This window comes from Manduca sexta, chromosome 22 (genome assembly GCF_014839805.1).
Source record: "Manduca sexta isolate Smith_Timp_Sample1 chromosome 22, JHU_Msex_v1.0, whole genome shotgun sequence".
Taxonomy (NCBI): Eukaryota; Metazoa; Arthropoda; class Insecta; order Lepidoptera; family Sphingidae; genus Manduca; species Manduca sexta.
This window is the reverse complement of record NC_051136.1, coordinates 9,411,862-9,439,745: the sequence shown is the minus strand read 5'-3', so window position 1 is coordinate 9,439,745 and position 27,884 is coordinate 9,411,862. Positions and strand designations below refer to the sequence as shown.

Genomic DNA, 27,884 nt, shown 5'->3' with positions numbered 1-27,884 from the left:
CGCCCGTAATTCTTAAAAAAACGGGTATGACCCCGTATACGGAATAGGCCCCCCTGACTATATATTAAAAGATATCACACAGATATTTATATAATAATAATAAATAATATCAGCCCTGTATTATATACTTGCCCACTGCTGAGCACGGGCCTCCTCTACTACTAAGAGGGATTAGGCCTTAGTCCACCACGCTGGCCTAGTGCGGATTGGTAGACTTCACACAACTTCGAAATTCCTAAAGAGAACTTCTCAGATGTGCAGGTTTCCCCACGATGTTTTCCTTCACCGTTAAAGCGAACGATAAATTCACAAAGAATACACACATGATTTTTTAGAAAAGTCAGAGGTGTGTGCCCTTGGGATTTGAACCTGCGGACATTCGTCTTGGCAGTCCGTTCCACACCCAACTAGGCTATCGCCGCTTTAGATATTTATACATACAATATATATATATATATATATATATATATATATATATATATAATACATACAATAATGCACCAAAATATGTTAACATCAGTCATTCATATACATAAAAGTTAGAATAAGAACAAGTTTAAACATCGAAGAACGAAGACTTGAAAATGAAGAAGAATCCGCACATGATTCGGGTTTCGAGACGATGAAACCGTGATTAAATTAAATGGTTCGTTGTCGACGAAACCTGCAAAATGTGCGGTGAACAACGGCATCGGTACGAAACTACAAGAGAACGAACAACTCACTACAAACATTTAAATAAATTTTGTTTTATACAATGTACTCATCAAATGACTTTTCTTGAACCTTTTTCGAGTTTGTAATGTATATTTTCTGTGAATATTTTACGTTAACGGTGTTTTTTCATTTGTGTCTGGTGATTTAACCTTTAAGTCTTTAATTACAATACAATGAAGAAAGTGGTAAACTAAAGGTTATGTAAAATACACACAACTTTCTTTATAAATTGATTTATTAAATCTATTATTCAAATTGACTTTGTGTCCTGTTTGCCTTAGACAATCGTTATCTTGTAATCAATTATAATAACATGATATATGTTCTTCTCTGTACCTACAAACTTGGATTTTATTGTTAAATATTATAATTTGTAAATCATCAATTATAATATAAAACTGTGGTGATAAATAATATCATACATGATATATGTTCTTCTCTGTACCTACAAACTTGGATTTTATTGTTAAATATTATAATTTGTAAATCAGTTTATGAATATAGATCTATTCATTGATCTATTAGATAGTTGTGATATATAAAATTTACAATACGTATGTATAAAGTTATCTGAACTAAGTAAAAATAACCCTTAAATATTGAGTGTCTATGTGATTTATTGCACATTTTATTGTATCGCTATTATAACTACAGGCTGAAAATTTATTAGGTTTATTTCGTAGTTGTTTTGCTACTGTGAGGACAGCCTCAAAGAGTTTATGGTTAAACTTTACCTTATAATATATAAAGATTAAAATTAAATATATAATGATTTAATATATTATCCTATTCAAGAGTACTAGACAATTTTTATTTTAATCCTTATTTCAAACAAATTATGTGGTCTAATTAAATCTAATATTACATATGAAATTGGTGTTTTGTATGGTAGAAATATAATAAACAAAGTAGATTTCTTTTTTTGAAAAATATAATTAATTAATAATTAGTATGCACCATTGTTATCTATGCACTTTTTCCGTCTCATAGAAAGTTCATTGATCCCTTTACTAAAAAAACCATGGGGGCGAGAATCAATAAACTCTCTAAAGGCGGTTTGGACTGCCACATCGGAAACGATTTTATCTTTAAGAGTTATCCAAATTCCGGAAAAAGTGGTAATCTGTTGGAACATAGTTCAGGGAGAGCGATGGATGTCGAAGACATTCCAATTGCAGCTCCTGTAGTTTATCGGCCGTCTGTTGTGCAGTGTGTGATCTAGCATTGTCTTAAAGTAACATGTGCCTAGAGCGATTGACCAGCCTCGGTTGATTAGCATCAAGTTCTTCCATCATGGTTTTCAGTTGCTGACAATAGATATCTGCCATAATAGTTTGGCCAGATTTTAGAAAGCTGTAGTGAACGACGCCGGCCCTAATCCACCTAACACTCACCAATAATTTTTTGAGTCAATTTACGGTTGAGGCAGCATTTAGCTGGTTCTCCAGGATTCAGCCAATGCGACGAGCGCTCCTGATTATCGTATCCACTTTTCATCACAGGTAATGATTCGACATAAAATCCCTTCATGAATGTTTCGGTGGAGCTATGTAACCCAGCATTCGACGTGTTTCACTTAAATCATGAGTGAAACACGTCAATGAATCTTTTTTACTTTCCCGATTTGCTTCAAGTGGATTAAAACAGTTTTATCACCAACACCAAAGCCTGCAGCTAACTCTGAAGAAGTTTGCGATGCACTCACTATCCACCTTGGTCACCGGCTGTCTACGGGGCTTGTTCTAAAAGTCGAAGTTTTCAGAACGAAAACGTTGGAAAAAAAAACGTACCATGTTTTCTTTTAAGACACCAGCGCCATACATATCATTAATCCTTCGAGCTGTTTCCACAGCACTGATGCCACGGTGGAACTCATACTAGTAAATATATATCATAGCAATATTTCATGTTTTCCATTGTGCGATATGAAAGACGCTGAAGAAAAAACAAATAAAAAGTACTGTTTTTTAAACTCAAATTTACCAATTAAATCCATTTATAATATTTATTTCTTAAGTAGCTGACCCGATAGACGTTGTCCTGTCTTAACTATGTATGCACGCGCGCATTCTGTCGATTGCTGACAGTAATTTCAAGCCACTGACAGTTATGTCAATTTAATATTGTCATTAAGTTTTCTTAAATGTTCTAAAAAAATTGTGAAGTCGGTCCATCCGTTCACGCATGATGGGGTGAACAAGGGAAATAGAGGTTCATTTTTATATATATAGATAAAATTTATCTTTATCAGGAAAACCAAACTGTGGCTGAATATTATATCTTCAAGAAAAGAAAAAAAATAATGCTATCTATCTTACACTTATTAAGTTTTCCTTCTTTTCTGTTCACCCTACCTTTAACCCTTCTCCATTACTTTTATTAATTACCTCTCTGGTAAACTGCAATGAAACTATAGCTCATTTGTATGAATGCAACAAAGAAGCCAAAAATACATGTCCGTTAATTCATTATTATAATACAAAGACAGAAAAATGTTGAAGTGCATTTACATTTCTGCCTATACCAAACTTTTATGCAACATTGGTGATTCTAATTAGTATTATCAAAATAGAAGGTAACTAGGTATATACAGAGGCAAACAAATAAATATATGTCTCCACATGGTACTTTTATTATATAAATTATAAGGATATTTCTAAAGGGCTTAAAAGAAAATGCTCAATTTCGAGGCCCTACAAGCCCGTTTATCTGTTTCATTGTATTATCTAATCAGGCTAACTTACAAATTGTTGGAATCAAAAATCATCACAACAATTTTCTACTATATTCCCGCGAACGTCGTAAGGTTGTACCTGAGTACATAATGACGGTGCGCAGGCTAATTAAGTTAAGCAAATTGTTTTTCTTTATGGAGTTTACAGGTTTGGATGTTTCCAGTTTTTTTTAATATTGTTTAAATTTCTCCAAATATAGTAGCTTATGACAACTGTCGAAATAAAAATTCCGTGGTCTTGAGATAATTTATATATTCAAAGTAAAGCACATTTTTCTTCTCAAGGAGCCGTATTGTGCTCATTGTATTAAATAATAATATTTATGCCACTATTTATTGAATGTAACAATCTTTGAAACAAATAACGTGTTTTAAAACGACCCTATTCCTGACAACCTGTGTTAACTGTTAACTATGTACCATACGTTCGCGTTTTTTAATTTGTTTTGTATGCGCAAGTGCTTTTTAATTTGACAGGTGAATGAACACGCCTTACTACCGATCTATTGTGTTGTAAAAGTATCGAAATTGAACGAGCACTGTCCATTTAGAGTCTATATGAGAACTGACAATAACCGGCTGCACATTCGTTTCTCGCTCTATGAATATCCAAATGATTTTTTCACAGTTTCATTGCATTTCGACCGGTGGCATTTCCAAGCTATGATTTTTGAACACGCCATTGTAAATCGGCGATGTGAAGCCAGTAACGGCGATAAGTTAATTACACGAGTTATCTGACATTTTGTTAAAGCTGTTCATTTATTTGCGAATAGCTGAGGTTTTGAATGAATTTTAACAATGTTTTACGCTACACATGTGCGAATATACCATTAAATAATTTACAAAATATAAGCCGCCTTTAGAATTGGCTTATAATACTTTTTACACTGAAAAGATTAAAATATCATTATTGGTTTCCAGGATGAAGCATAGTCTATTAAAGTTCTTTTTGGAGCCGATGTCGGTGCGACTAAATAAAATTGAATCGAAGATTAACTTTAGTCTATCTTTGATCTAAGAAATGAATAATACTATTTGCGATTTACTAAGATGGTTGTGGGTGGTGATTTCGAGGTGGGTTTAAATATAGTTTTGTTACTGTTCTCTATTGTATCCTTATAACGAATTTACAAACCTAAATATTACATTTATAAATAATTAAATTATTTGAGGTTTCTTAAAACGCCCCTGAAAAAAATGAAGTACGTGGAGTATGATTAGTCTTTAATAAAATGATCTTAAATAGATCATCCGAATAAGGACAAGTTAAATTAATGATAGTTTGCACTAGGTACCTAACTATAGATAGCTATTACCTATATTATCTATTTAAAAATATTAATCGCAATATGAGATAACACTTTGAGAGAATACCTTGAGGGTTTTTTTTATTTCTTACTCTATCTTCTGATCATAATTAATTAATGCGAGCACTTTCCTCGCTTATTGAATAAATATTATAATCTATAAAATAAATTTAGATTGACATAGTATATAATACGTAGCAAGCAATAAAAACAAAATCACGCCTGACTGGAAAATGTTCTCCCTCTTTGATGTCGGATAAAATAGGATCTAGCATTTAATATATACTTTAAAACCATCACATGAGAAATCAGAATCGCATGCTGCATTTACCTATAGCTTTTGGATAATTAATGATTAATTTAATATATAGTCTTACCCCCTTATTCATAAACGTTTTTTATCTAAGCACGGAGTAAAGCTGTGATAACAAGCCTGTTTCTCAGTGCCCAACGGCACTGAGAAATAGACATAGGGCCGTTGTGATTGGTTATTATTGTTGTATTTCAATATTAGCCAATCACAACGGCCCTACGTCTACGCACTGCGAAGACTGCCATGCCGTCAGCACTGAGAAACAGACTTGTTATCACACCCTTACTCGATCGTTCGATAAAAAACGTCTATGAATAAGGGGGTTAGTAGATAAATTGACGAAAAGGATTTAAGGAAGGCTACCTCTCAGGGCTGACTTAAGGATATTCAAGCCATGCTCGTGTAATATGTTTGGCCACTCTTAGTAACTTGAGTCAATATTATTTAATTATTTTTATGCAGTTTACACTCTTGTGACTATAATGCGCTGTCAATAAAAAAAGATAAATGCGAGAAAATAAATCTAAAACTTGAACAGTCAAACTGACTAACCGATTGTAAATTTTATTTTATTTAATTATAAGCGAATATACAAATAGTACATAATTAAAGTAACTTATCAGTAGGAAAATAACATAAGTTATATATTTTTTACAATAGCTCAAGTAAAATTATAACTAGTTGCAGATTTATGATTTGCATTATCTCATTAGGTATCAAGATAGTAAGAAGCGCGCTATAAATTAAGTTGCAAAGATACAGTTTAATGCAATTTATACGAATGACAGCCGATAAAACTTGCAGCTTTAGCGCATTATTATTATACAAATAGTTATAATCTATATAGTTATGAAGTAAAAAAACATAGAAAATAAATAAGAGGTTCGGAGGTATTAACAGCCATAGGATTTTTAAAGGGCAATAAAAATAAACTATATTATTTACCAAAATTAAACATCAAACTCTCAGATAATTAGAAAAACGAAATGATTATATCACAATAAGTGTTGCAATTTACAATTTCTTTTTAGTTATTACAGGCCACCTCTCCTGTATGTGCTCGAGAATAATACTCGATGCAGCAAGTTCATAAATCTAGTGTTTAACAACTATTTTTCTTTTTAAATTATTTTTATTCAATATTATTTCTGGCTTCTTCGTTTACTAAGCTTCATAAATACTATGCACGTAGCCAGCCTCAAAGGGAATGGAATAGAGAATAAGGAAAGGTACTGAGCGTCTAGAAACCTTACTCGTTATGCGAATCGCAACAACAAACTGGTACTTCGCGTAAGATTTTGTGACACAATGATACTAATCCAGTGAAACCGAACTGTATACGCATAATCCCAATAATTAAATATTTAAAACTTCACATACTTTGCTCATACAGTCATTCCATATAGCCATCTTTCCTTATTATCCTACGTAGAAAGGCACGCATTCTTTTAAAAAGGCATAATCAATCCAGGCATCATATTAAGTATACGCTAAAGATTTGCTCATCGTCCACTTAACTCAAACAATGCACTTATTTTAATCACGTCTTATCACCAAAATAATTAACGCAAGGCCTGTTAAAACTCTAAGCACTCTATGAATGTAGTACATAGGTGCATTTTTATGACGTTTTCATTCTTTTTAGCCAAAGTTCCAACGTAATATAGTTATTACGCATTACATGAACTAACAACAAAATAGTGTTATACAATGAGTGGAAATGTATTGATTTTAGATTAACAATCTCTCCCGAACGGCTATCTCACACTCATCATATTTATTAATTAGACTTTTGGAAATACAGTTTGTAACAGTTGAATATCGTGATTTGATCCATAATTGTAAGTTAACGTGGGTCAGTTTAATCTTAACTATACGGGCCTATTACCAAAAATGATAACAACAGCTGGATTAAAAAATAATATACAAGAAAATTATAAAATCACGAAAAATACCAAGAATTACCGTCGTGCAAGAGAGTCACACGACCACGTTTAGTTGTGACAGGCGATTGTCGATTTGTTTTATCCAAAATATTTTTTCAACACCTTAATATATTTAATTTTAACATAAGTTTTGTTAAATCGAGTCCATTGCAACAAAAAATTAGATAAATGTTAAATTTATTGTACAGAATATATTATATCGAATGAAATCTTTATTATATGATTTTTGGTACAGTAATTAGTAACATTATGATTTAGTTCTACAAAAATCGAATTTATATAAACAGTATCAAAGATACAAAACAGTTTGCTTTTATATAACATTTACTACAGGCATCATAATATAGAGTGATTGTTTTAAACATAAATTTTAATATTGGCCAATATTTTATTATGAATACGATAAGCTATAAAATATTTTTATTAGATAGGTTAATCTTTTTTTAAAAAAAATAAAATACATTAACTAAATTGCTAGCCTTCTCAAGGGGGCTAACCGATGCCCGTGTTTAGGGGACAACTCTAAAGCCAAAAAAATTCCCATTCCAGTTCTAAATCAATCACGTCTATTTTGCTAATCAAAAACTCACACTAATATTGTCTCATCTGGGGATCAATACTTCGGTGGTGTTTAAGCCTATATTGTACTCTATAGTGTATGACATTAACCAAATGTAACCTATTTATCTAATATTATTTATTCATCCTAATATCATATATTTCTTGATAAAATTTAGGAAAGGAATAGACAATAATATATATATTTTTTCCGTAACGGGCTCTGTCCTTTGGGACAATTTTGCCAACGTCATGTAAGATGGATACACTATAAACTTCTTGGCATACACATAGAGAAAAAGAAAACGATGTCAGGATTCAGATGACATCAAAGTAGAAACAATTAACAATACCGAAGAACGAGAACATACTTTAAAGACGAATAACAATATGAACAAGAATGATCGAATACCAACATTACAAAGAGTGACGATAATGATATAGATAAACCTAAATATATTAATGTCAACAAATCCATACTACCCATATTACTATTTAAATACGATAGTAACTCTGTCTGTCCTTTGCGACTAAACCACTGAATGAATTTTGATTAATTTTGATACAGAGTAAACTTGAACCATAAGAAAGCATAGGCAACATTTATCCTGGAAGAATATAGAGTGGAACGTATAGCTAAAAAACATTATAACGCAGACGAAGCCGCGAGCGACAATGATTTTATTTCTTTTGTTTAAATGTCCTGTATTGATTCAGATTTAAAAAATACAGTTTATATAAAAATGAATAATTATTAAAGTGTGTAATTACGCCTAGGCACGCTTGTTGCAGATTTACACGCATACATTGTAATAATTAGTATTGCAAAACGTAGCAAACTCGTTACTGTATAAAAAAACACTATTTATTATATACTGAATGTGTGTGAGCGAATAATCATCACAGATGTCACGTACGGTATTACCAAATCAATTCAGAGCTAGCAATACTCCATGAATCAATTACGCGTACCTGATTGGCGTATGATTAGACGATAAGTCTGTCCAATAGCCAACTAACTATCTATCCTCTTAGGATGACAAATGGGGTATGGCAGAGGCTTGTAGTTGCTAGTAATAATAGCTCCATATCAATGCAGATCACTATAAATGGCGATTATTAGCCTCCGTCGGACGGGATCATCAATCGCATTCACTGAAACGTATTGTATCGTGACGGGAATTACACCCGCATACGTTCCGAATTTACCAAAAGGGCACTTAATGATAACGAATCATAGTTTGTATGTCTAAAATATATGCTCAAATCTCTTTGTGAAATCACTCATTAATTTAAATAGTTTCGGAATGAACAGATAGACTCTACAGAAGGCAATCAATTCCCAGTTAACTTTGGAAATAGTAAAATAAAAATATAATTATGCGCCAGGTAATAACGCCAGTATTCATATTCAACAGGATGGCCATAAGTTATTCTGTGAATAGAGTGCAATGGCTGCAAGCGCACGTGAGTACTACATCATCTGATTCACCAGCGATAGGCTGAATGCGGAGCATGCCGTCGTCCAATTTCGCGCGCTAAATTGTTCATAACGGAAGTTCATATCCGGACGTCGGGCCGCCCTGCGCTTCAGGCGAGATTAGGCGGTAATTACCATTTCCTATGACACAGGACGCAGACAACGTTCGCGAAGAAGCGGTTCCTCCTCAGAATCGTTCCGCATTCGACGCCGCCGGAGGAAGGAAGAATTGCCACAACAATGACATAACTTCCAGCGTTATTGAATTCTTAAACGCTTGTTGTTGTTTTCCTTTATTAGCGTTTTATATATGGTTTGCCTGCCACTGCGAAAGGGACTTGAAGGAAAATCTCGGAGGCGGTATTGAAAGCCAAATACTATTATAAATTGAGTGTATACCATTACTGAGTGGGAAAAACTGATTACGCAGGGATCGAGTGAAAGCCTGTAAAGTGTATGGCGCTGAGAGGAGTTGCGTTGTGCGGCGCGCGCGCGCCTCCCGCCGCCGCCGCGCTGTGTCGCTGCTCGCTATGTCGCGCCACCGTCGATATGATTGAATAAGCGAGTACGGCGCTCCCTAATGAAACATATTGAACGTGTATCGAATCACTTAGGCGCGCCGGTGCGCTCCTGCACTCGCTTTTTGAGGCATGTCAACAAGCTGTAGGTGAACCCTACAAATAACATTATGGTAGAGTACAATTTTAAGAGAGACAATAAATTGAATTAACTCTGCCAACATTGAATGTCAAAGGAGAGTGAATTTTTTCATCCTTATTTTACAAAACATAATTTCACGCAGCATCAGCGTGCCTTTCTCGGTCTCGCTTAGAAAATATTTATTCAAAGCTGTGCTATTAATGACCGCGACAAAGGAGAATCCTAATTAATTTAATGACATTATAATTAAGACATCTCTGACATTTACAGCCTTTTAAATTTGTTATGAGACGCCCTTAAATTTTTATGATTTTATACGGAGTACATCCAACATTATTTCATTACCAGTTTTTAATATAATCAATGTATTATGATACGATCTTGCTAGTTAACAGTTAACAAAGCTTATCGTGGCTAAAGTTTTAATCAAGTTAAATAGATATCTAAAGGAAAAAAGAATATTTTATTTAAATACGCAATTAGCACAAATAAAACTTAAAATATTACATTTACGTACATATATAAACCTTTACAAATATATAGCTACAGTTTCACTTTGTACCAAAAAAAAGTTAAGACCGGTATTCTAATTTAAAATTTTAATGATCAAGACACTTCACTTAATAATTTCTTCTTTTTAACTTCTTTATGTAGAGTCGACCGCTGTATGATAACAATTCTTTGTCTTTTAGCATGCATTTCTATATTAAAGCAAACGAGATTCGGCTGCTTATAACTGCTTCAATAAAGTACATTCTATAAGTATGTTTAAACCGTAACAAATTTATTGATACTGGCAAATAATCAATCGAAAAAGTAAAATAAAAATTCTTTATGCTTTTTTCAAATATGTGAATAATAGCGACATTGGTAAAAATAAAGCAGATGAATAGTATGAAAAAGATGTCGCTAAAATATTATTCTACTCAATAAGGACGCAATTTCCATGATACAAAATGTTAGCTAAAATAAGCTGCCAGAAATAATTTAGTCGCTATTCGTTGGGTGCGTTTTCAATCACGTTTTAGTATCGGTAGCGAGCTGTCAGCGTAGCAGTGACGTGCCCGCGCGACAAACACTGCGTCCGACACCAAAGCTCTTTGAGCACACCACTAACCCTAAATGCTAGCTGGAAAAACCTGCACCTTTGTAAGGTTTACGTGGGCTCAACTCAGTACGCCCGTGTCAACTTCAAACGAAAACTAAAAAGATTTAAAAATATCTGAATTCCACGTAAAACTACGAAATATATTGAATAGTTTAAGCCAGTGCTATAAATACTACGAGAATTCTCTTTGTTAGCATTGAAGAGGTAGGAGTATAATAAAAACTGCCGATCGATTACGTATATTAAAAATATTGGATTCCTTCATCACTCTCCAATGTGCAAGTGAAATTTTAAATGAGCTATTTCAATATTCCTGTAGCTTACGCTGATTAAACCGCAACGGATACAATGAAACAGCGCTAGAACCAATTGCTAACAAAAATCAGCACTGCAATAAAAAAAATATATAAAAGAAAAGCTATGTTCAATTACGTCACGCTTAAATATTAAACAAGTTATATGTAAACTAAAATATGAAGGTAATGAATAAATTAAAAACTTGAAATAAATAATCACGTAAATTACAGAAACTACTGCGTTAATATTTATTTAATTGTGGAATATTAAAATTTACTTCACGGAGAAATGGAAAAAACCCTTACAATACTTTAGTAAAAAGGCAAAAATATATGCTATTACGTACCTGAATCGTGCTTTATAAATTGTATACACAATTAGCATCTGAGTGACAGGCGTGATTACGGCTCACCGAAATTCAGTAACCGGTCCTGAGTAGATGGCGGTCGCTCGCTACTACACAATGTAAGAATTGTTCCAAAAGTTCGCACCATATTTGGAATTACAATATAAACAATATTGATAGTACCTGAAGATAAGGTGAGATTTTTTAATTAATTATTTTAAGTTTATCGTTGTTTTATAGATAATAATAGTACTGTTTAACTGCAAATAAAAACAAACAGTAAAACCAGTTAATTCATTGTTAATGTATTACTTATCATCAAAAAAGACATTGATGATTACTTTTCTTTAAATAAAGATTTTAATACATACTTTTAGTGATAATTATTGAGTTTAGTCTTTCTGATCATAGCAAATAACATTTTTAATTTAATGCAACACGTGAATTATGAATTTAATTTCGCATTCCGAAGTTAGAAGTGTGTCAATTTGTTTCCCGCAATCGTACAAAACGTTTATAATTTTCCTGTGATTAACTTGACACTTTAATTAGTTAGAAATTGCAGAAATATCATTTCTGTTGTTACCAATCCGACTAAAAATGACACCATTAATGACGATCTCAGAGAATCATAAACTCACGGTCCCAACACAGTTGGTTAATTCTAAATGAAAAAGTTGAATGTTAGTTTAACGTACAATAGAGCTTGATTAACAGATCTTTCAACTTTTAAAAGAGAACTTTATAAGATTTAAAGATCGAACATGCGATAATACACCATATTGTCAAGTGTCATGACAAACAGTGTTAATTGTTATTGAGCAAAGTCTACAACAGCCGGTCACTTTTTATTTTATTTTTAATAAATGTACCACTTTACTTCGTTGATACAATCTATACTGGTCAATGACCTATATGTTTAGCACATAATTTATAGTTTGTTTACTTAATAAACTAGTTACATCGAAAAATAAAATCAAAACAAAATAAAAAAAGACATTCTATCAGTGTGCCCACCTTCAGAAGATGTTATTTTTCCTGTATATCGTAAGCGAAATCTTATTGAATAGAATAATGGCGGTGAATATTGTATTCAAACACGAAATTATTCACACAAAGCGAACGCGAAATAATCCCATGTTCGAGAAATATTTTTCCACATATCACATGAAATGCTCGCTGGGATTCGAGAAATCTCGGAATGAATTTATCGAATGCGTTACGCAGGCGCGCTTGCATATTTTGTCGTTCACACGATGAAATATTTCGTCGCGCCCTGAGCCTACCTACTAAATATCGAATCGAATAATTGTCAAGTATCATACTGAACCGCACTTGAAGTATTCGAAGACATAGAACACAAACACGTAAACAGCACGTGTAAAAATAGAAAATCAGCACGTGTAGTACATAATAATTGTAATTACTATCTTCCGAGGCATTTATTACCGCATAGGCACGGTTTATATCCAAATTCTCAATTTTAATATTTAAGTCAAATTATCAAATTTATTTTATGTATTTTTTTTATTATTTCCAAAAATGTGTGTTAGATAACTAACTACGAGAATACAAATTATAATACAAAACGCACAATAAGTTCATACACGCAAAACTTTTCAATTTATTTTCAACTCGCATAAACAATACACCGACGCGACGTGTTAATCGTGATTTGAAAAGTCCCTGCCCAAATACTGAAGTCCATAGCCCGAACGATATTGAATGTTCCGTATGTGGTCCGCGCGAATCGACAGCACTCTCGCGAGCATACGCAAACAAAGCATCTATGTATCTTACTTGAATTGTTCGTTAAACTACTATATTCATAGCAAATTAATCAAACAACAGCACAATCAGAACACAGTTTTGGCATGCCTTCTAAAAAGTAATATAAATATACATGTATAATATCACATGTATGTAACGTACGTATAACAAACGTAAATGATGCAAATGAAAAGGGATCACGACACGAGGCGTTAATAAGACGATATAAGCCGCTTCTACCTGCGCACTTATTTGTACATACACAAATACAAATGACAACCATTTCTTTATCACTTGATCTCATAATTTATCCATTAATATAAAAACAATTTTCTTCATATGTGCGGAAAAAAGTAACAGGAAAGCAATCGGGAAAACATAATAAATTCTTTTGATTTTAAATCTCTTAATTCGTTGCTGATAAACTAGTCACATTCATGGCACTAAGAGTTAAGACCTATCATCGGATTTCTTTGTTCGGTATTCACCAGCCTAGCCGCCAAAGATAAGCGCTGTCGTCTGCAAATCAAATTATTATACTGATAAAAATCTTACCTAAAACATTTTCAAAACCGAACACTTTATAATATTTACTGTATATTCTTCATATTTTAAACCCCGATACACACGTTTCGATTAAAATATCGATATATTCCAATTGTCGAGTTTGTCACGATATAATAGTTAGCTACGTGGTCTCGTGGTCCTTTTAACACATATAAAATCACACATCAATATTTGAAATATGAATACAAAACCGTTAAATTGGTATTTCTGTTGGCAATCAAAATTTTGATCTTGTTAAAGTGCAAAATGTTAGTTACAGCAATACTGTCATATCATATAAAACACGGCGCATATTTTTCTGAAAGAAAACTATTAAGTATATGTGGAAATCAGAAATTATACTCAAATGTTTTTTGATCTGATAGAACCCTACTGACATATTATAAATGCAATAGTTTATGAATAGATTTAGATATTTTTATTGTTTTTCGAATGATTTATCGTATGACAACTTTTTCTCTGAAAAACTCTGAATAAGATAATAAATAATATCAGCCCTGTATTATATACTTACCCACTGCTGAGCACGGGCCTCCTCTACTACTGAGAGGGATTAGGCCTTAGTCCACCACGCTGGCCTAGTGCGGATTGGTAGACTTCACACACCTTCGAAATTCCTATAGAGAACTTCTCAGATGTGCAGGTTTCCTCACGATGTTTTCCTTCACCGTTAAAGCGAACGATAAATTCACAAAGAATACACACATGATTTTTTAGAAAAGTCAGAGGTGTGTGCCCTTGGGATTTGAACCTGCGGACATTCGTCTCGGCAGACCGTTCCATACCCAACTAGGCTATCGTCGCTTAAGATTAAATTTGAATAAGATAAAATACCTAGAATAAAAATTCTAGACCAAATATATAAAACAGATGGAGCCCGAAGCAAAATCTAGTATCAATAATCTCTCTATAGGCATACTTAAGAAGCAGCATGACAAACCTAGTCGTATATATGGGCCACAAAAGTGAAATGAGTCAATAAACGGAGGCGCTGGACCGCACGCTGCGGTTATCCATGTGGGATCCATAACTATGAATGACTATAGTATGTAGGTACAATGTAAACCACTTTTAATTAAAATGCCATAATTAATACTGATAAACCTTCCTCTTTACAAAACTTAGTGCTGGCCGCTGACGGTATCGATAATTCTTTCAACGATCGTCATTTCTATGGACTACTCTTCCGTGGCGAAGGGTCCGGATAACCCGATTCCTACCGACTTCCCTCTATCTAGAGTTTGTATAGAATCTCATTATCGTTAAAACAATTTTCAGACCGCATTTATGGATATTAGTACCTATGTATATGTTGCGTCGAATTCCTTTTCGGAAAATTCCGCCTTTCGTCACTGCTACTTTCACAATCTATATTATATGTAGGGACGGCTCCCTTATTACTCCAAAATGAAGTAGATCTACCAGCAGACCTACAATAGTCATACAAACATTAATAGTCTTGTAGTCATTCAGTCAGTCTTCAGTCTATTCAAAACCTGACATTTTCACAATAGTTAGGTATAGCATGTAATTTATAGGTCTGCTCGACCAGACCAATACCAATGTATCGCTTAGATAGACAGCAGTCTCATAGAAAATCGTCATGTGAAGTGACAGTTGGCCTTTTTCGTGTCATATAGCACCTAACTCATAAACATCTCATGGCTCAGAATGGCGAGCGGAGTGGCATACCAAACGATACTTTTAATTCAAGTTGTTGGAAGGTGTTTCTACTGTTTATTGGCGATCTTATCGCTTAGTATCAGGCGAATGGCAAGCTCGTTTCGTCAATCAAATCAATAAAAAAACTATGTATCCGAAATCCTTAAAAATCCCTCCTAATTTTTTTCTATTTGCTGAAGGCTAGGAGTGCATCCACGTTGTTTTAAGATTATTTTTGTATGTACGGACATCGATCACTTAACATGAACTGAATAACTTGGTCGTCTGCATACAACTCTTATTATGACACTAGAGGCCCTATGACAAAGCTATATGCAGCAACCATCTCAGAAAACCTGGCACTATAATTTAGTTGCACTAATCCTCTCAGTCAATGATTAAAACTGAAAATATAGGCCGTTCGCTTTGTGTTACGTTAGAATAAAGAGTTAAAAGTTGCATGATTTTTGGTAAAATCTGGCAGTCATTAGTTAGCCTTTACTTTCATATTTGTTTGTGGCTTTTTGTTTACGTAAATCACTGTGAGTTTAACGTGCACCGACATCGCAAAGCACCAGGTGCGATACACTCACGCAAATATTTTATGAAAGTACCTCGAATGCTGGCGCTAGTGTTGTCGGTTGTTTATCGATACACATTCGATTTAATATTTTGTTATATCTACTATTAATACAAGTAATATTTTAATTATGTATTTTTTTTTCAATTTCTCATAGTTAATACCTTGCATTATGGGAAATAATATAAATAATTGTTCAAAATTAGTTAGTTCCGTTCAATGGTATTATAATACCCTATATTATACATTAAATGGTTATTAGTCATTTTTTTTTAAATTAATTTGTATTTTTTGTCTTTAAACCTCCATTGGATTACGTTTTCATTTCCTACGTTGTTAATTTGCAAGTAGTATTGTCCTGTATGTTTCCTGAAATTAAATCAAATATAAAATAGAAATTGGCGATTGTTGATTAGTATATTGCGCTTAAATCGTATTCGCGCCGGTTGCAGGGTAATCCAAGAAAAACTGACCAATCACGATGTTTAGCTCAATTTGGTTTTAAGCCTGTATCCAGTCATCCAATGTTCAAAATATATATGGCAAAGAGAAAGGTTTTTGTTCAATAAGGAGGAGAGGAAAGATATTTGGATTTTAAGCATAAGAAGGGCTTGCACTTATTTTATTTATAAATAGAGAAACAGTTTTACTTATATTCCACTTTCGGATGCTACCAGAGTATTACTAGACGATGGTTTAGCTATATTTAACAAAGCTAATTGACGCCTTCGTATTGTGGCTATTGAACATCAGGTGGGCAGACAATTCGTCTCAATTTGAAACCTATAAAACGTCTATTACAAATGCGTACGTACGTGGGAGACTTAAGGATGTCACTGCCCACAATAAAAATCTAGGTACAATAGAGACGACCAATATTCTATTGGTCGTCTCTATTGTACCACGTAGTAAAAATGAATACTCATACTTGTTTGTAATTTTAAAATTTGCAAAATATAATACAGTTACTTAAGTTCTGATTTATTTATTTTCATTTTAAACTGTCATAAATATTGGGGGCAAAAATAAGTAATAAACGTATGATAATACATACAATAATTATCATTCAAGAATGATAAAACTTTACTATTATTCTTCGCTAGATCGTGAAAAAATAAAATTACACTGACATGCATAGTAAAAAAATGTTATTACAGCCCGCCGTGAAAAGGCAATTAAAAAATAAATTAGCCGATATCGAGCAGCAAGAGTGTCGCGAGAAGCAGGCGTGACTAGAGGGGTGTCGGCGTCGCGGCCGCATCCTACAGCCAAACGGTAAACACTTTGCTGTAATCTCGAGATGAGAAAACTTTCAGTTCTCTTAATTCAGAAACTTATTCAACAACCTAACAACCTTACAGCGGACCGCCCGGCGGACACAAGACAAACAAACTTACCATTTAATCTTACACTTTGCGTACATTATAATAAAATTAAATTTTTGGACATTTCTCGGTCAGGCGCATTTTATCAACACGATTTAAGTACGTATTCTTTCATTTTAAATCAATATTTAATAAACATTTTCATTTTATAGCTCTCTACCTCATATATTCTGTGTGATGGAATGAACTACATATCGTCATGTTTTATTTTGATTCCTCGCGCGTCAGACGCAAGCCTCTGCGTTGGACATACGTGACTTCATAGGTAAATTAGAAAACAGATAGGTATATTTTAATTAAAATCGTATGAGCTCGGTTGTCTCTCTCGGAAATTATTTTTACTGCGTGGAAATAAAACCAAAATTAGTAGTTGTAGTTGTCATTTATTAATGTTAGCACTCATTTATTTTTTCGTGTGATAATACAAATTAATAGAGTTATATTTTTAAACCGGCAATATCTTTGATCAATTTTAATATAATAAATGTGACTATAAATCCTGTATCAATCATGTAATAAATAGAAACCGAATCTTTTAAAATATGCGACATGTACGTTAGATATACAATACAACAAAATACATAGCCATTTAATCAGACTATTGACAACCTCAAGTGTCGCTCTCAAGTGGAGTAAACTTACTGACATAGACAAACAGACATTAAAGGATTATCCGATATTACCACGTAACGCGGCTATCATTCATGCTGAGTACTCACACGTTCGTTTAGTTCTGCTTAAACTTTTTCGCGAACTACTAGTGTGTATAAGACGTTAAGTGCCATTGCCCAATTAAAGATTAAAATATTTTTAAATTAGAAGTCCCCTATAGTATTATACTATATTGGAGTGTCTCAATTCCTTTGTACCCCGCGGTAAGCGCTCATTGTGGGAAGTTTAAAGGCAATGAAAAAATATTCCAAAAAAAAACATCGCACACACTTGGAAATATATAGGTGAGTATGAATTTCTTATTAAAATCAGATTATTTCTGTTTGATTTGTAGAAAACATGTGGTAAACTTTTCCATACAATTTAGTCATTAGTTTACTCATACGTGATTCATGTTATTTTTATGATCTCGAGGACAAACTTCCACTGAGAATACAAGTAATACCCTCTACGAATAATAATTCTTTTGTAAATTTTTGTTATTACTTTATGTTGTATTGGTATCTTTTATAATACAGTTTATTACTTCTAATAAACCGTAAAGGTATATTTTGACGCACGTGAAAATATTCCAAGACCTATTATATTGAAAAGGCATGTCGTGAGACCGTGAACATAATATAGTATGTATACTTTTGTGTTCAAACAGATGAATTCGACAAACAGAAGCCCACTCTGTGAGGCGAACGAGTCGCATCCGGGCGTCACAATAACAGACATGGATACTGTACATGAAGAAAACGACGACAGGTAATCATTACACTATTTCATCACTAATCTAACTTCTGCACAAAACGTCAGTTCTTACTCTTTAATTTAATACTTGAACGTATTGCATTAACAAAATACTTTTAATTTAAATGCTTGTAATATACCTTTACAATTATTATTGTGCAAAATAAAGCCGGTGTGGCGAGAGTTATACTTTTTAAAAACTCGGGAAACGGATGTGTTCATCCGTTCACCAGACAGTCGACAGTCATCATAAACAAAAGGTACGAGTATATTCCAACAATTTAATTAAAGTTTCTTTTTAAACTGCATTCTCTTTTATCTCATGGTTTAGTATTATCTCTTATCTTAATACAGGATTTGTCGCGCTTGTTATTTTATTTATGAACGTCCCATTTAAAGATACCTCAATGACATGAGGCGTACGTTAGAGTTTGAAGGAAATTATAAGCGTTATCTAGTCCAACATGTTATAAAATTTATTTCTAAATTCTGAATTATGACTACTAAACCACATCCGGCAGATTCTTCTCTATTCTGTAATTTATATTATTATTTTCATAATCTTTAATAATAAATCTAAAGTAATTAACATCAGCAATCATCCATGGGCTAACTACGTATCTGAAGCCTCAGACCGGTAGAGATTAGTGACGCATTCCGGTCGTGATTTTGAACTATGTTAAGTACATAAAAATTGTTTAGACAGACAACAGGAGCTATTGCGAGCTGTACATATTTATGTTGCAATATTTATTCTCTTTTTGAATGTCAATATTTTCTGTTCCGCCGATATTCAAAATAGGTACAGAGGAGATACAACGAAGCTTAGGAAGACATTTCCGGCGAGCGAATGCACATTTTGGAGATTTTGCGCTCAGAGCCTCGCACACGTAATAGTTCAATACAACTGCAGATCAGACACTTCTTTAAATATTGATAATACAGGGTGATCATATTTACAAGTGAAATCAGAATATACACTAATAAAGCCACATTGCGACATAAGGCCTAGAAATATTTCTATATAGCATGAATAGGACTTAAAAAATAGCATGGATAGGCAAGTTTAACTGGGATAATGGGTACTACTAATTTACAGAATTCCGGCGTAAAGTGACGGTATTCTGTTGTATTTCATATGGTGAACGGCTTTTCCGGAGGCATAAAAAACCTTTCCCGAATCCTATCCGTCTTCTTAAACTCAGCAACGTGTTAATAATTTATCTGGATTTATGCGCGATGAAAACCACTTCACATCAGTGGTAGGCACTTCCGTGCCAACCTGTACTACAAAACTATTAATATTTATACTATATTGTAATTTTTATAAATACATAGAAAAGCAGAACATCCTGTATGTTATACAATGAGAAGTATCAACGCAAACACAAAGGGATTTGACTGGGAAGAAATCCAAAAATATTTACGATGTTTGATAGAGCTTTATGTCGCATTCCACGTACATCTTATACTTATATGAATAGCTATACAACACACAAAGAACAACTACATTGCTTTAAAAATATTTAAGTCGTTGGGTTCCAATTACTTACTTTCATTCAGAAATAATAGATTATATATTTTATGTCTCCGCGTACCTAGATTGCGTGGCTATTTTTGTACAGTCCTGTTGTTTCCGTCAAGTGACCAACTTACTCGTCTCGTCATTAAGATGTATTAATATTAATGGAACAGCGATGACTCGTCTTACTCGGACCTGGGTCGGTTGAGGGAGAGGACCCGCGCCATGTTGGGTACGCCAGCCGAGCCGCTGGTGCAGCACTCACACTCGCAGCCCAACAGCAGGCGAATGTCAAACGATGCGGAAGCCAAACTCGCTGCCAATTTGAACACCAGGTAATGTGATCTAATACTATTTATACAAGGTTTTACTGTTCATTTATCATTATTCTCTAAAATATGTGAATAGAGCGAAAAGCAGTAGCCGTCGTTCAAAATTAAATAATGTTTAAGTATTTTTTTCTTAGAATTTTATTTGCAAATCTTAGCTAGTAGAGATATTTCTGCCATATACCAATTCTTCTATTTGTAACGTAATAAATGACAATGACAAAAGGGTCCATATAACCCCAATTCTGCCGGCTTCCCTCTCGTAATTAATTATCAATAGAACGATTATCAGATCGCATTTATGCATATCAGTATCTACATGTTCTGTCGGGTTACCTTACGAAAAACTTCACCATTCGCCACTGATAAGAGATCCTGCTTCACTGAAAACGTACATACTTTACCTATGTGCCTGTATTATATAACTCCATATGGACCTGAATATCAAAAATAATTTCCTCCTAAACAACGGAAACACGCCCCGATTATTCATGCGCTGTTTCGATACCAGGCTATTTCTTATAGAAACATATTAATAATTATCAGTAATTAATATCCTCTTAGTACATAATAAAATTATAGATCAATCAGCTTGTCTTTCGTTTCAATGGATAAGTATAATATTCCATTGCTACGCTATTTATTAAGCCGTGTTTTAATGTAGGTACACTGCAGGCATTATACACCGAAACAAGCACCTATGTACAGACTTTCTAAAGCCACCTTGAATTAACACATCGTATATATTATCGTATTAATCTGTTGCAGACGGCCATCAGCAATAATCGCAGCGTTCCGACGGCCGTCACAGGCCCTTGCCCTTTGTGCGGCGACACAACGCCGATTTCTGTCCGAGTGGGCGCCACATTCGCGCACATCCGTCGCTTCCACCACCCATGACAACCCGCCGTCAACCGCCGAAATTCTAGGACAGTAAGTGAATCATTCACTTAACGTATAACACATTCCCTTTGCCAACAAACTGGTGATGTAAATAATTACTTGATTGTTTTTCCTTATATAAAATAATATAAGGGGCAAATTAGCAAAACTATAACAACCAATCTCTGATTGACTCTTTTATTAATAATGTTTCTACAGTTTGTCATGTTAAGCCAAACCTATAGTTAAATGTATTTGTATTAGTTGTGTTATGTTTTGTTTAAAATCGTTTAAATATAGGTATGAACTAAAATAGGCCATCGTCGCCTTCAGATTTAGTGCTGGGGTTATTTTTTACGACATATCTACTTGCATGCCCTTGATGTCTTTGCAGAATATGCATTTGCCGTACAAACAAAATTATCGAACAGTTTTTTTAACTGTTTTATGAAAATAATTCCTGTCAGTATTTATAGATAGGAAGCAGAAAAATTATCTCACTTTTGATGTGGTATTTTGTCAAAAATTGTACTTCATTCTCTTGAAGATAAATAAAACATTTATTATTCGTCATAAATAAATATGAGGTACTATATAATTGTGTGTAGAATTAATATATTTATTACGAGTAAGAATACTGTTTAAAGTTCGGGGTCTGTATGACTAACTACCCAAAATACACACTATAAATTAAAGTAGAATACAACACATTTACTGGATAATGATGTTTTACATTTAACATACAAGTTGACTAAGATTTTCACGATAAATATTCGTGTAAATCTATCACACTTTTTTATCCTGCGATTCCAGTTCATGATACAAAACAACAGTATCCCATCACATAATTATAACTAGGTATGACATTTCAATATACAAAAGAATAATTATGGACCTTTCCTTTTTAAATAAAAGAATATAGGTATTCCATTGAGGAAGATGCGGTCTTGATGTTTAATTTAAACTTTTTATAGCGAAGCCCTAAGCAAGGCCCTCTCGGCGCTATACGCAAAATTGTTAGTGGTGCTTGGACTGGCATTTCCTGTTACTGAAGTTATTGCAAATGGAGTTCCCGATGGATATTACCAGGTACTTCAATTACCAACAAACGTAATTGTTTATGGATGTTAAGGAATAAATTTAGTAAAGAATAATAAATGAATTTTGCAGGGTTTCTACTTATATCTATACTTAGTATCGGTATTGTTCGTGGTATTCCAATACGCTAATATAATGCGTCAAAAGGCAGTCACTATGATAATTCACAACTATGGTAAGAAAACTAAATTCCTTTTGAGGTAAACAATAAACCATCCGGCAAGCGTCGCCGACATATTTAAGCAATTAACCAAATTTGCTTAACAAAATTAGACATTAAAATCACATCTTGTTTGCATAATTACAAGAGCAATGAATATAAGCTTCTTCGGTTTGCATTCCACTAACGTTTAAAGCCATTTGTACAAATGTAGCGGAAAAATTTACTCTACACATGTTTTTTAATGACCGGTAACTCTGTTTCCAATTAAAAAGAAGCCATTTTACAGAAGGGACTGAAAAGGACGATAAAAACGGAAAAATTACTCCAAGAGATAAATTGAAATTGAAAGAGAGCATATCTCGGTACGGCAGCTTTTATTTAAGGCTCGGTGCAATTGGTAAATATCGCATGCAACTGTAAAAATTGAACTATTGTTTACTAGGACAGCAATGAATTATTTATTAAATATTTCGCAGCATTCGGCATCGGCTCTATGGTATACAGCGGTTTAGAATTGGGAGAATACTTCGAAATGACCGATCGGTGTCGATCAGTTATGTCGGTTATCACTCCTGCTTTACGAATGACACTTACATTAGCGCAGATGCAGTTTATATTTTTAACGAATAAGGACATCAAGTCGGGAAGCTACAAAATGATACAAAGATTTGGCTTCATGCACATGATAGCGACTAACTTATGTGAGTGGTTGTATGTGTTAGTAGAAGAAACGAAGCACGAAATTCATCATTTGGAACATTCCATACAATCGACAACAAACGGTACTCGGAATATGACCGAAGAAATTGCATGTCGCAGAGCAAACATTATGGGAGCTTTGCTGCAGAATGCTTCACCATTCCTTTTCCCTTGCACCATTGAGTATTCTCTAATCTGTGCTGTCATTTTTTATGAAATGTGGAAAGAGGTATGAATTTTTTCATCATTCTTCATAAAATCCGCGCTACGATACTAATTACAATGATTAATTACAGGTTAAATGTACCCCGGAGGACTTTGAAAAGAAATATCATGCGCCTAAAAACAAGTCACGAAACAACTCAATGACACCAGAAAAAATATTGCAACAGTTTGGTAAATCCATGACGATCTATTTTATTTTCATTAAAGCATTATTAATTTGACAAATGTCCTACAGATCTTGATAAAATGTACCAAGAAATTCGTGGATAGCAGCGATAATGACCAAAGATTTATCTTTCAGCGGGTATGCTCGGAGTGAGCTCTCCGCATGGCAGCAGAACGGCGTTGCACCATTTCTCATTGGACTGTTCTCACGCACATCGCGGACTATTTGCAGGAATACTTGTTATTGTATTCACAATTATATCTCTTATAATGTTCTTTGTACTTGCCAATAATCCAGCTACAGTTATAGTGAGTACCAAAAAACATTGAACTATGACTTTCAATTAAAAACGTCAATTGTTTACTATTGGTGTGTATGTATTTTTAGGATGCTATATTCGAAGTTAACATTTGCGAATTGGTGTTATACACGCTCACTATACTAGCAACAGGATTCGCTTTATTGCAAATGCGAGTCCTGCCATATAAAAGGAAATCTCAAGGTGCGTATAATATGAAAATACTTTACCAGAGTATCGGAGATTCTTTAATTTTTATAAAGAAAATAAAGAAGAAATAAATTTATAAAGAAAACTTACGCAAGGGCTTGTGCGTATTACATTTTCTAAACTATCTCAAAACGCATGTTTTAATTTTATTTATATTAACTAGATTCTGTCAATTATAATTAATAAATTTGAATTTTGTTACTCAATCATAATATTTAAACCATTGAATAGATTTCGGTAAAATTCGTCACCTAGATAAGTCTTGTTTTACTATTGCATCAAATAATGTACTGCTATAAAATTTTTCCTGAAAGATTTTCAGAAAAATTACAAGCAAAACTTAGTTTTAAAAATGTGAAAACCTTTTTTCACCGTTTTTTTTTATTGCAGCTGTTTTAGGGCTAGACACATCTCTATTAATTTTGGCTCAAACCGGAATGTTTGTATACTGCATGTTTAGTTTGATCGGTTGCCACCACACGATGCATAGCAGCAAGAGTTCAGGACTCACGGGATTCTTCTCAGAATTCTTATCACTTAATCAGGTAATTCGATTTATCCTGAAATTAGGTTCATGAGTCACTAGTGTTCGCAGCATTATGCGTCTTATAGGTAGGAGTATGCTCTTCTAAATATCCCAAAAGAACACTATGGCCGTACATACATTTACGAGGAAAAACATTTTAGCAAATAAGACCGATAAAAAACAAAGGGATGTGTTATGTATGAAATTCTAATTTGTAGATAATACATCTTAGCTGTGATTTAAACTAAACAGTAATATATTGTACCAGAGAAACAAAAAAAAGCTACTTAAAAAAATATATTTTAAAGTATTTTTTTTTGTTCAGACCATCTTACAATCGCTGTTTATAATCGATGCTTGGTGGCGTCGGTGTGGCACATCGGAACAACGAAGAGATAAACCCGGCAGGCAACTGGTGACCTTTCTCCTTGTGGCTAACATGGCCATGTGGACAATAAATACTCTTGAGAAGGTGTGTAAGTTCATCAGGAATCTGCGAAACATTAACTTACTTTATGAATAGATATCAAGTAATTTTGGAAAAGGAGTTCTGCAATAAATTTTATTGTGCTTGATTTTACTGATTTATATTTAAGTAAAATAGTAAATAAATATACGACATTATACCAACTAATAGTAATCTATCTAGCTTAAGAATTTTGTAAAAAAAACCTTCAATAAAACGTCCATAAAGTGTTTTGAAAAAACGCGTGTTTAACAATAATGTATATTTCTAGAATCGCGCGGAGTTCAGACCGGCGCACTTAGCCTTCTACGGCCCCTGGGCGTGGACAATTATCACACACGTTTCGATGCCACTCGCAATTTTCTACAGGTTCCATTCAACTATCTGCCTCTTTGAGATTTGGAAGAACTGCTTCAAGAACAAACCAATTTTCTTGAATGTATAGTTTGTAAAAGAATTATGTATAATCATGATGGAAATAAAAATCTGAGACATTTACAAAATTTTCTTTGATAAACCTAAATAATTTCCTTTCTATAATTGTCGTAACGACTTAAGAATTTTTTTGTAAATTTATCTTTACTTAACTGAATTTCTTTTAGTACGAGATCCCACTGCAGAATTAGTGCACTCATCGAGTACATGTAAAAAACTACATTCTTACACATATTTATGCTTAGAAGAATATATATCTACTAGGTTGCCTATTAAAACTTGGCCGCAAATATTTTTAATTAAATTATTGTTAATTGATTTTTCGGAAAACATTTCATTCATTTGTTTTTCAAATAAAATAGCGTCCACTTCATGACAATACACATAAAGACTCTCAAAAACCACGGTTGCCGTTGCGCACTTGGCCGCACCTCTTCGCAGCCAGGTGTAAGCAGGTATGACTATGATACATTTACTCGTTCATAATGTATATTTATTAGCATCAAATTAAAGCTGAATTTTTTCTGTTGATCATGATACACGGTTGCCTAATTAAATCTAGCCGCAAATAAGGGTTGCCGACTCTTAAAAATGATAAATATTGAAGGTAGAGTGAAAGAGAGCTAGCGCGTAATATTACCAGTCAGAAAAGGATAGCGAGTACTAGCTGTACGACACTTTTGAGCCATTGCGCATACGCCTGATGATCGTGTTCTCAACCACCAGTTAAAACAATAGTAGATACAACTTAATAAATACTCCACAAAAAGTCTTCTCAAAATGATAAATGTAAAAATTACCACAATAAATTACTATCCATTAAAAATAAAATTAGGGTTACTCACGTAAAATAAAATTTTATTGTGCAAGTACTGTTTGAGTAAATATTATACTTTATTCAAGTATTCAATAACTTATTACATATAAATGAAGCATTTAAGTAACTCAAAAATTAAACAAACGTATCTTATCTATTCGTAAATTTTATTTAAAAATCTGAACCATCAGAGCTTTCATTTTCACTATCATAGAAGCTATCACTTTCATAACTTTCATCGCTAAAAATATCATAATCATCGTCATTATCGGAAGATTTGTTCGTGGAATCACAGAGAACATTTTCAACTTGCATTGGAGCTGAATCTCCCAGAAACCATGTAGAATTCTTCTGTATCTTTATGCTTTAAAACTGTAATTTTTTTAAGACACGCTGTATGATATCCAAAGTCATAGGTAGATTCAATTGTTAATATAATATCATTGTATTTATATTTTTTTACGACGAAATAATAACATTAGCAAACACTTTTTGAATGATGCATCATCAAAGTCAAGTACATTGCATTTTTCTCACACAGAAAACACGCCTTCATCTTCATGAATTTTATTCGAAGTTTATTAACCCATTTAGCATCGGAATGTTTGCCGGCAAACATGACAGCTACATGACGTGTGTCACGGGAATATAACCTTATTATGTACTACATGCTATGTATGTTATCCTTTTCTGACTGGTAATATAACGCGCTAGCTCTCTTTCACTCTACCTTCAATATTTATCATTTTTAAGAGTCGGCAACCCTTATTTGCGGCCAGATTTAATTAGGCAACCGTGTATCATGATCAACAGAAAAAATCAGCTTTAATTTGATGTATAGCTAATAAATATACATTATGAACGAGTAAATGTATCATAGTCATACCTGCTTACACCTGGCTGCGAAGAGGTGCGGCCAAGTGCGCAACGGCAACCGTGGTTTTTCAGAGCCTTTATGTGTATTGTCATAAAGTGGACGATATTTTATTTGAAAAACAAATGAATGAAATGTTTTCCGAAAAATCAATTAACAATAATTTAATTAAAAATATTTGCGGCAAAGTTTTAATAGGCAACCTAGTAGATATATATTCTTCTAAGCATAAATATGTGTAAGAATGTAGTTTTTAACATATACTCGATGAGCGCACTAATTCTGCAGCGGGATCTTAGACTATTTGAAGTGTATACAGTTTACCAACATAGTA

At 33.5% G+C, this 27,884-nt stretch overlaps 1 protein-coding gene across 2 annotated transcripts; it reads left to right on the top strand.

Moving 5' to 3' along the window:
- The first annotated feature begins 11,543 nt into the window (after positions 1 to 11,543).
- On the top strand, positions 11,544 to 25,927 carry LOC115445860 (proton channel OtopLc). 2 transcript variants are annotated; one of them, XM_037441280.1, is made up of 14 exons: positions 11,544 to 11,663; positions 18,755 to 18,855; positions 20,536 to 20,697; positions 21,460 to 21,624; positions 22,548 to 22,662; positions 22,744 to 22,846; positions 23,121 to 23,231; positions 23,311 to 23,762; positions 23,830 to 23,929; positions 24,060 to 24,232; positions 24,312 to 24,426; positions 24,823 to 24,977; positions 25,284 to 25,430; positions 25,696 to 25,927. In XM_037441280.1, the coding sequence occupies exons 2-14, from the start codon at positions 18,755 to 18,757 to the stop codon at positions 25,867 to 25,869; spliced, it is 2,073 nt and encodes a 690-aa protein (XP_037297177.1). In that variant the 5' UTR covers positions 11,544 to 11,663; the 3' UTR covers positions 25,870 to 25,927. The 2 variants fall into 2 exon arrangements, with proteins under 2 accessions (XP_037297177.1, XP_030028195.1); XM_030172335.2 differs by lacking the exon at positions 11,544 to 11,663 and adding an exon at positions 18,144 to 18,389.
- Positions 25,928 to 27,884: the final 1,957 nt, after the last annotated feature.

Bases quoted from the DNA above. Each gene is read 5' to 3' on its own strand.
- LOC115445860 (XM_037441280.1), top strand. From the start codon at position 18,755: ATGAATTCGACAAACAGAAGCCCACTCTGTGAGGCGAACGAGTCGCAT. The intron at 21,625-22,547 runs GTAAGTGAATCA...AACTTTTTATAG, and splicing joins ACCGCCGAAATTCTAGGACA to CGAAGCCCTAAGCAAGGCCC. The intron at 24,427-24,822 runs GTGCGTATAATA...TTTTTATTGCAG, and splicing joins ATATAAAAGGAAATCTCAAG to CTGTTTTAGGGCTAGACACA.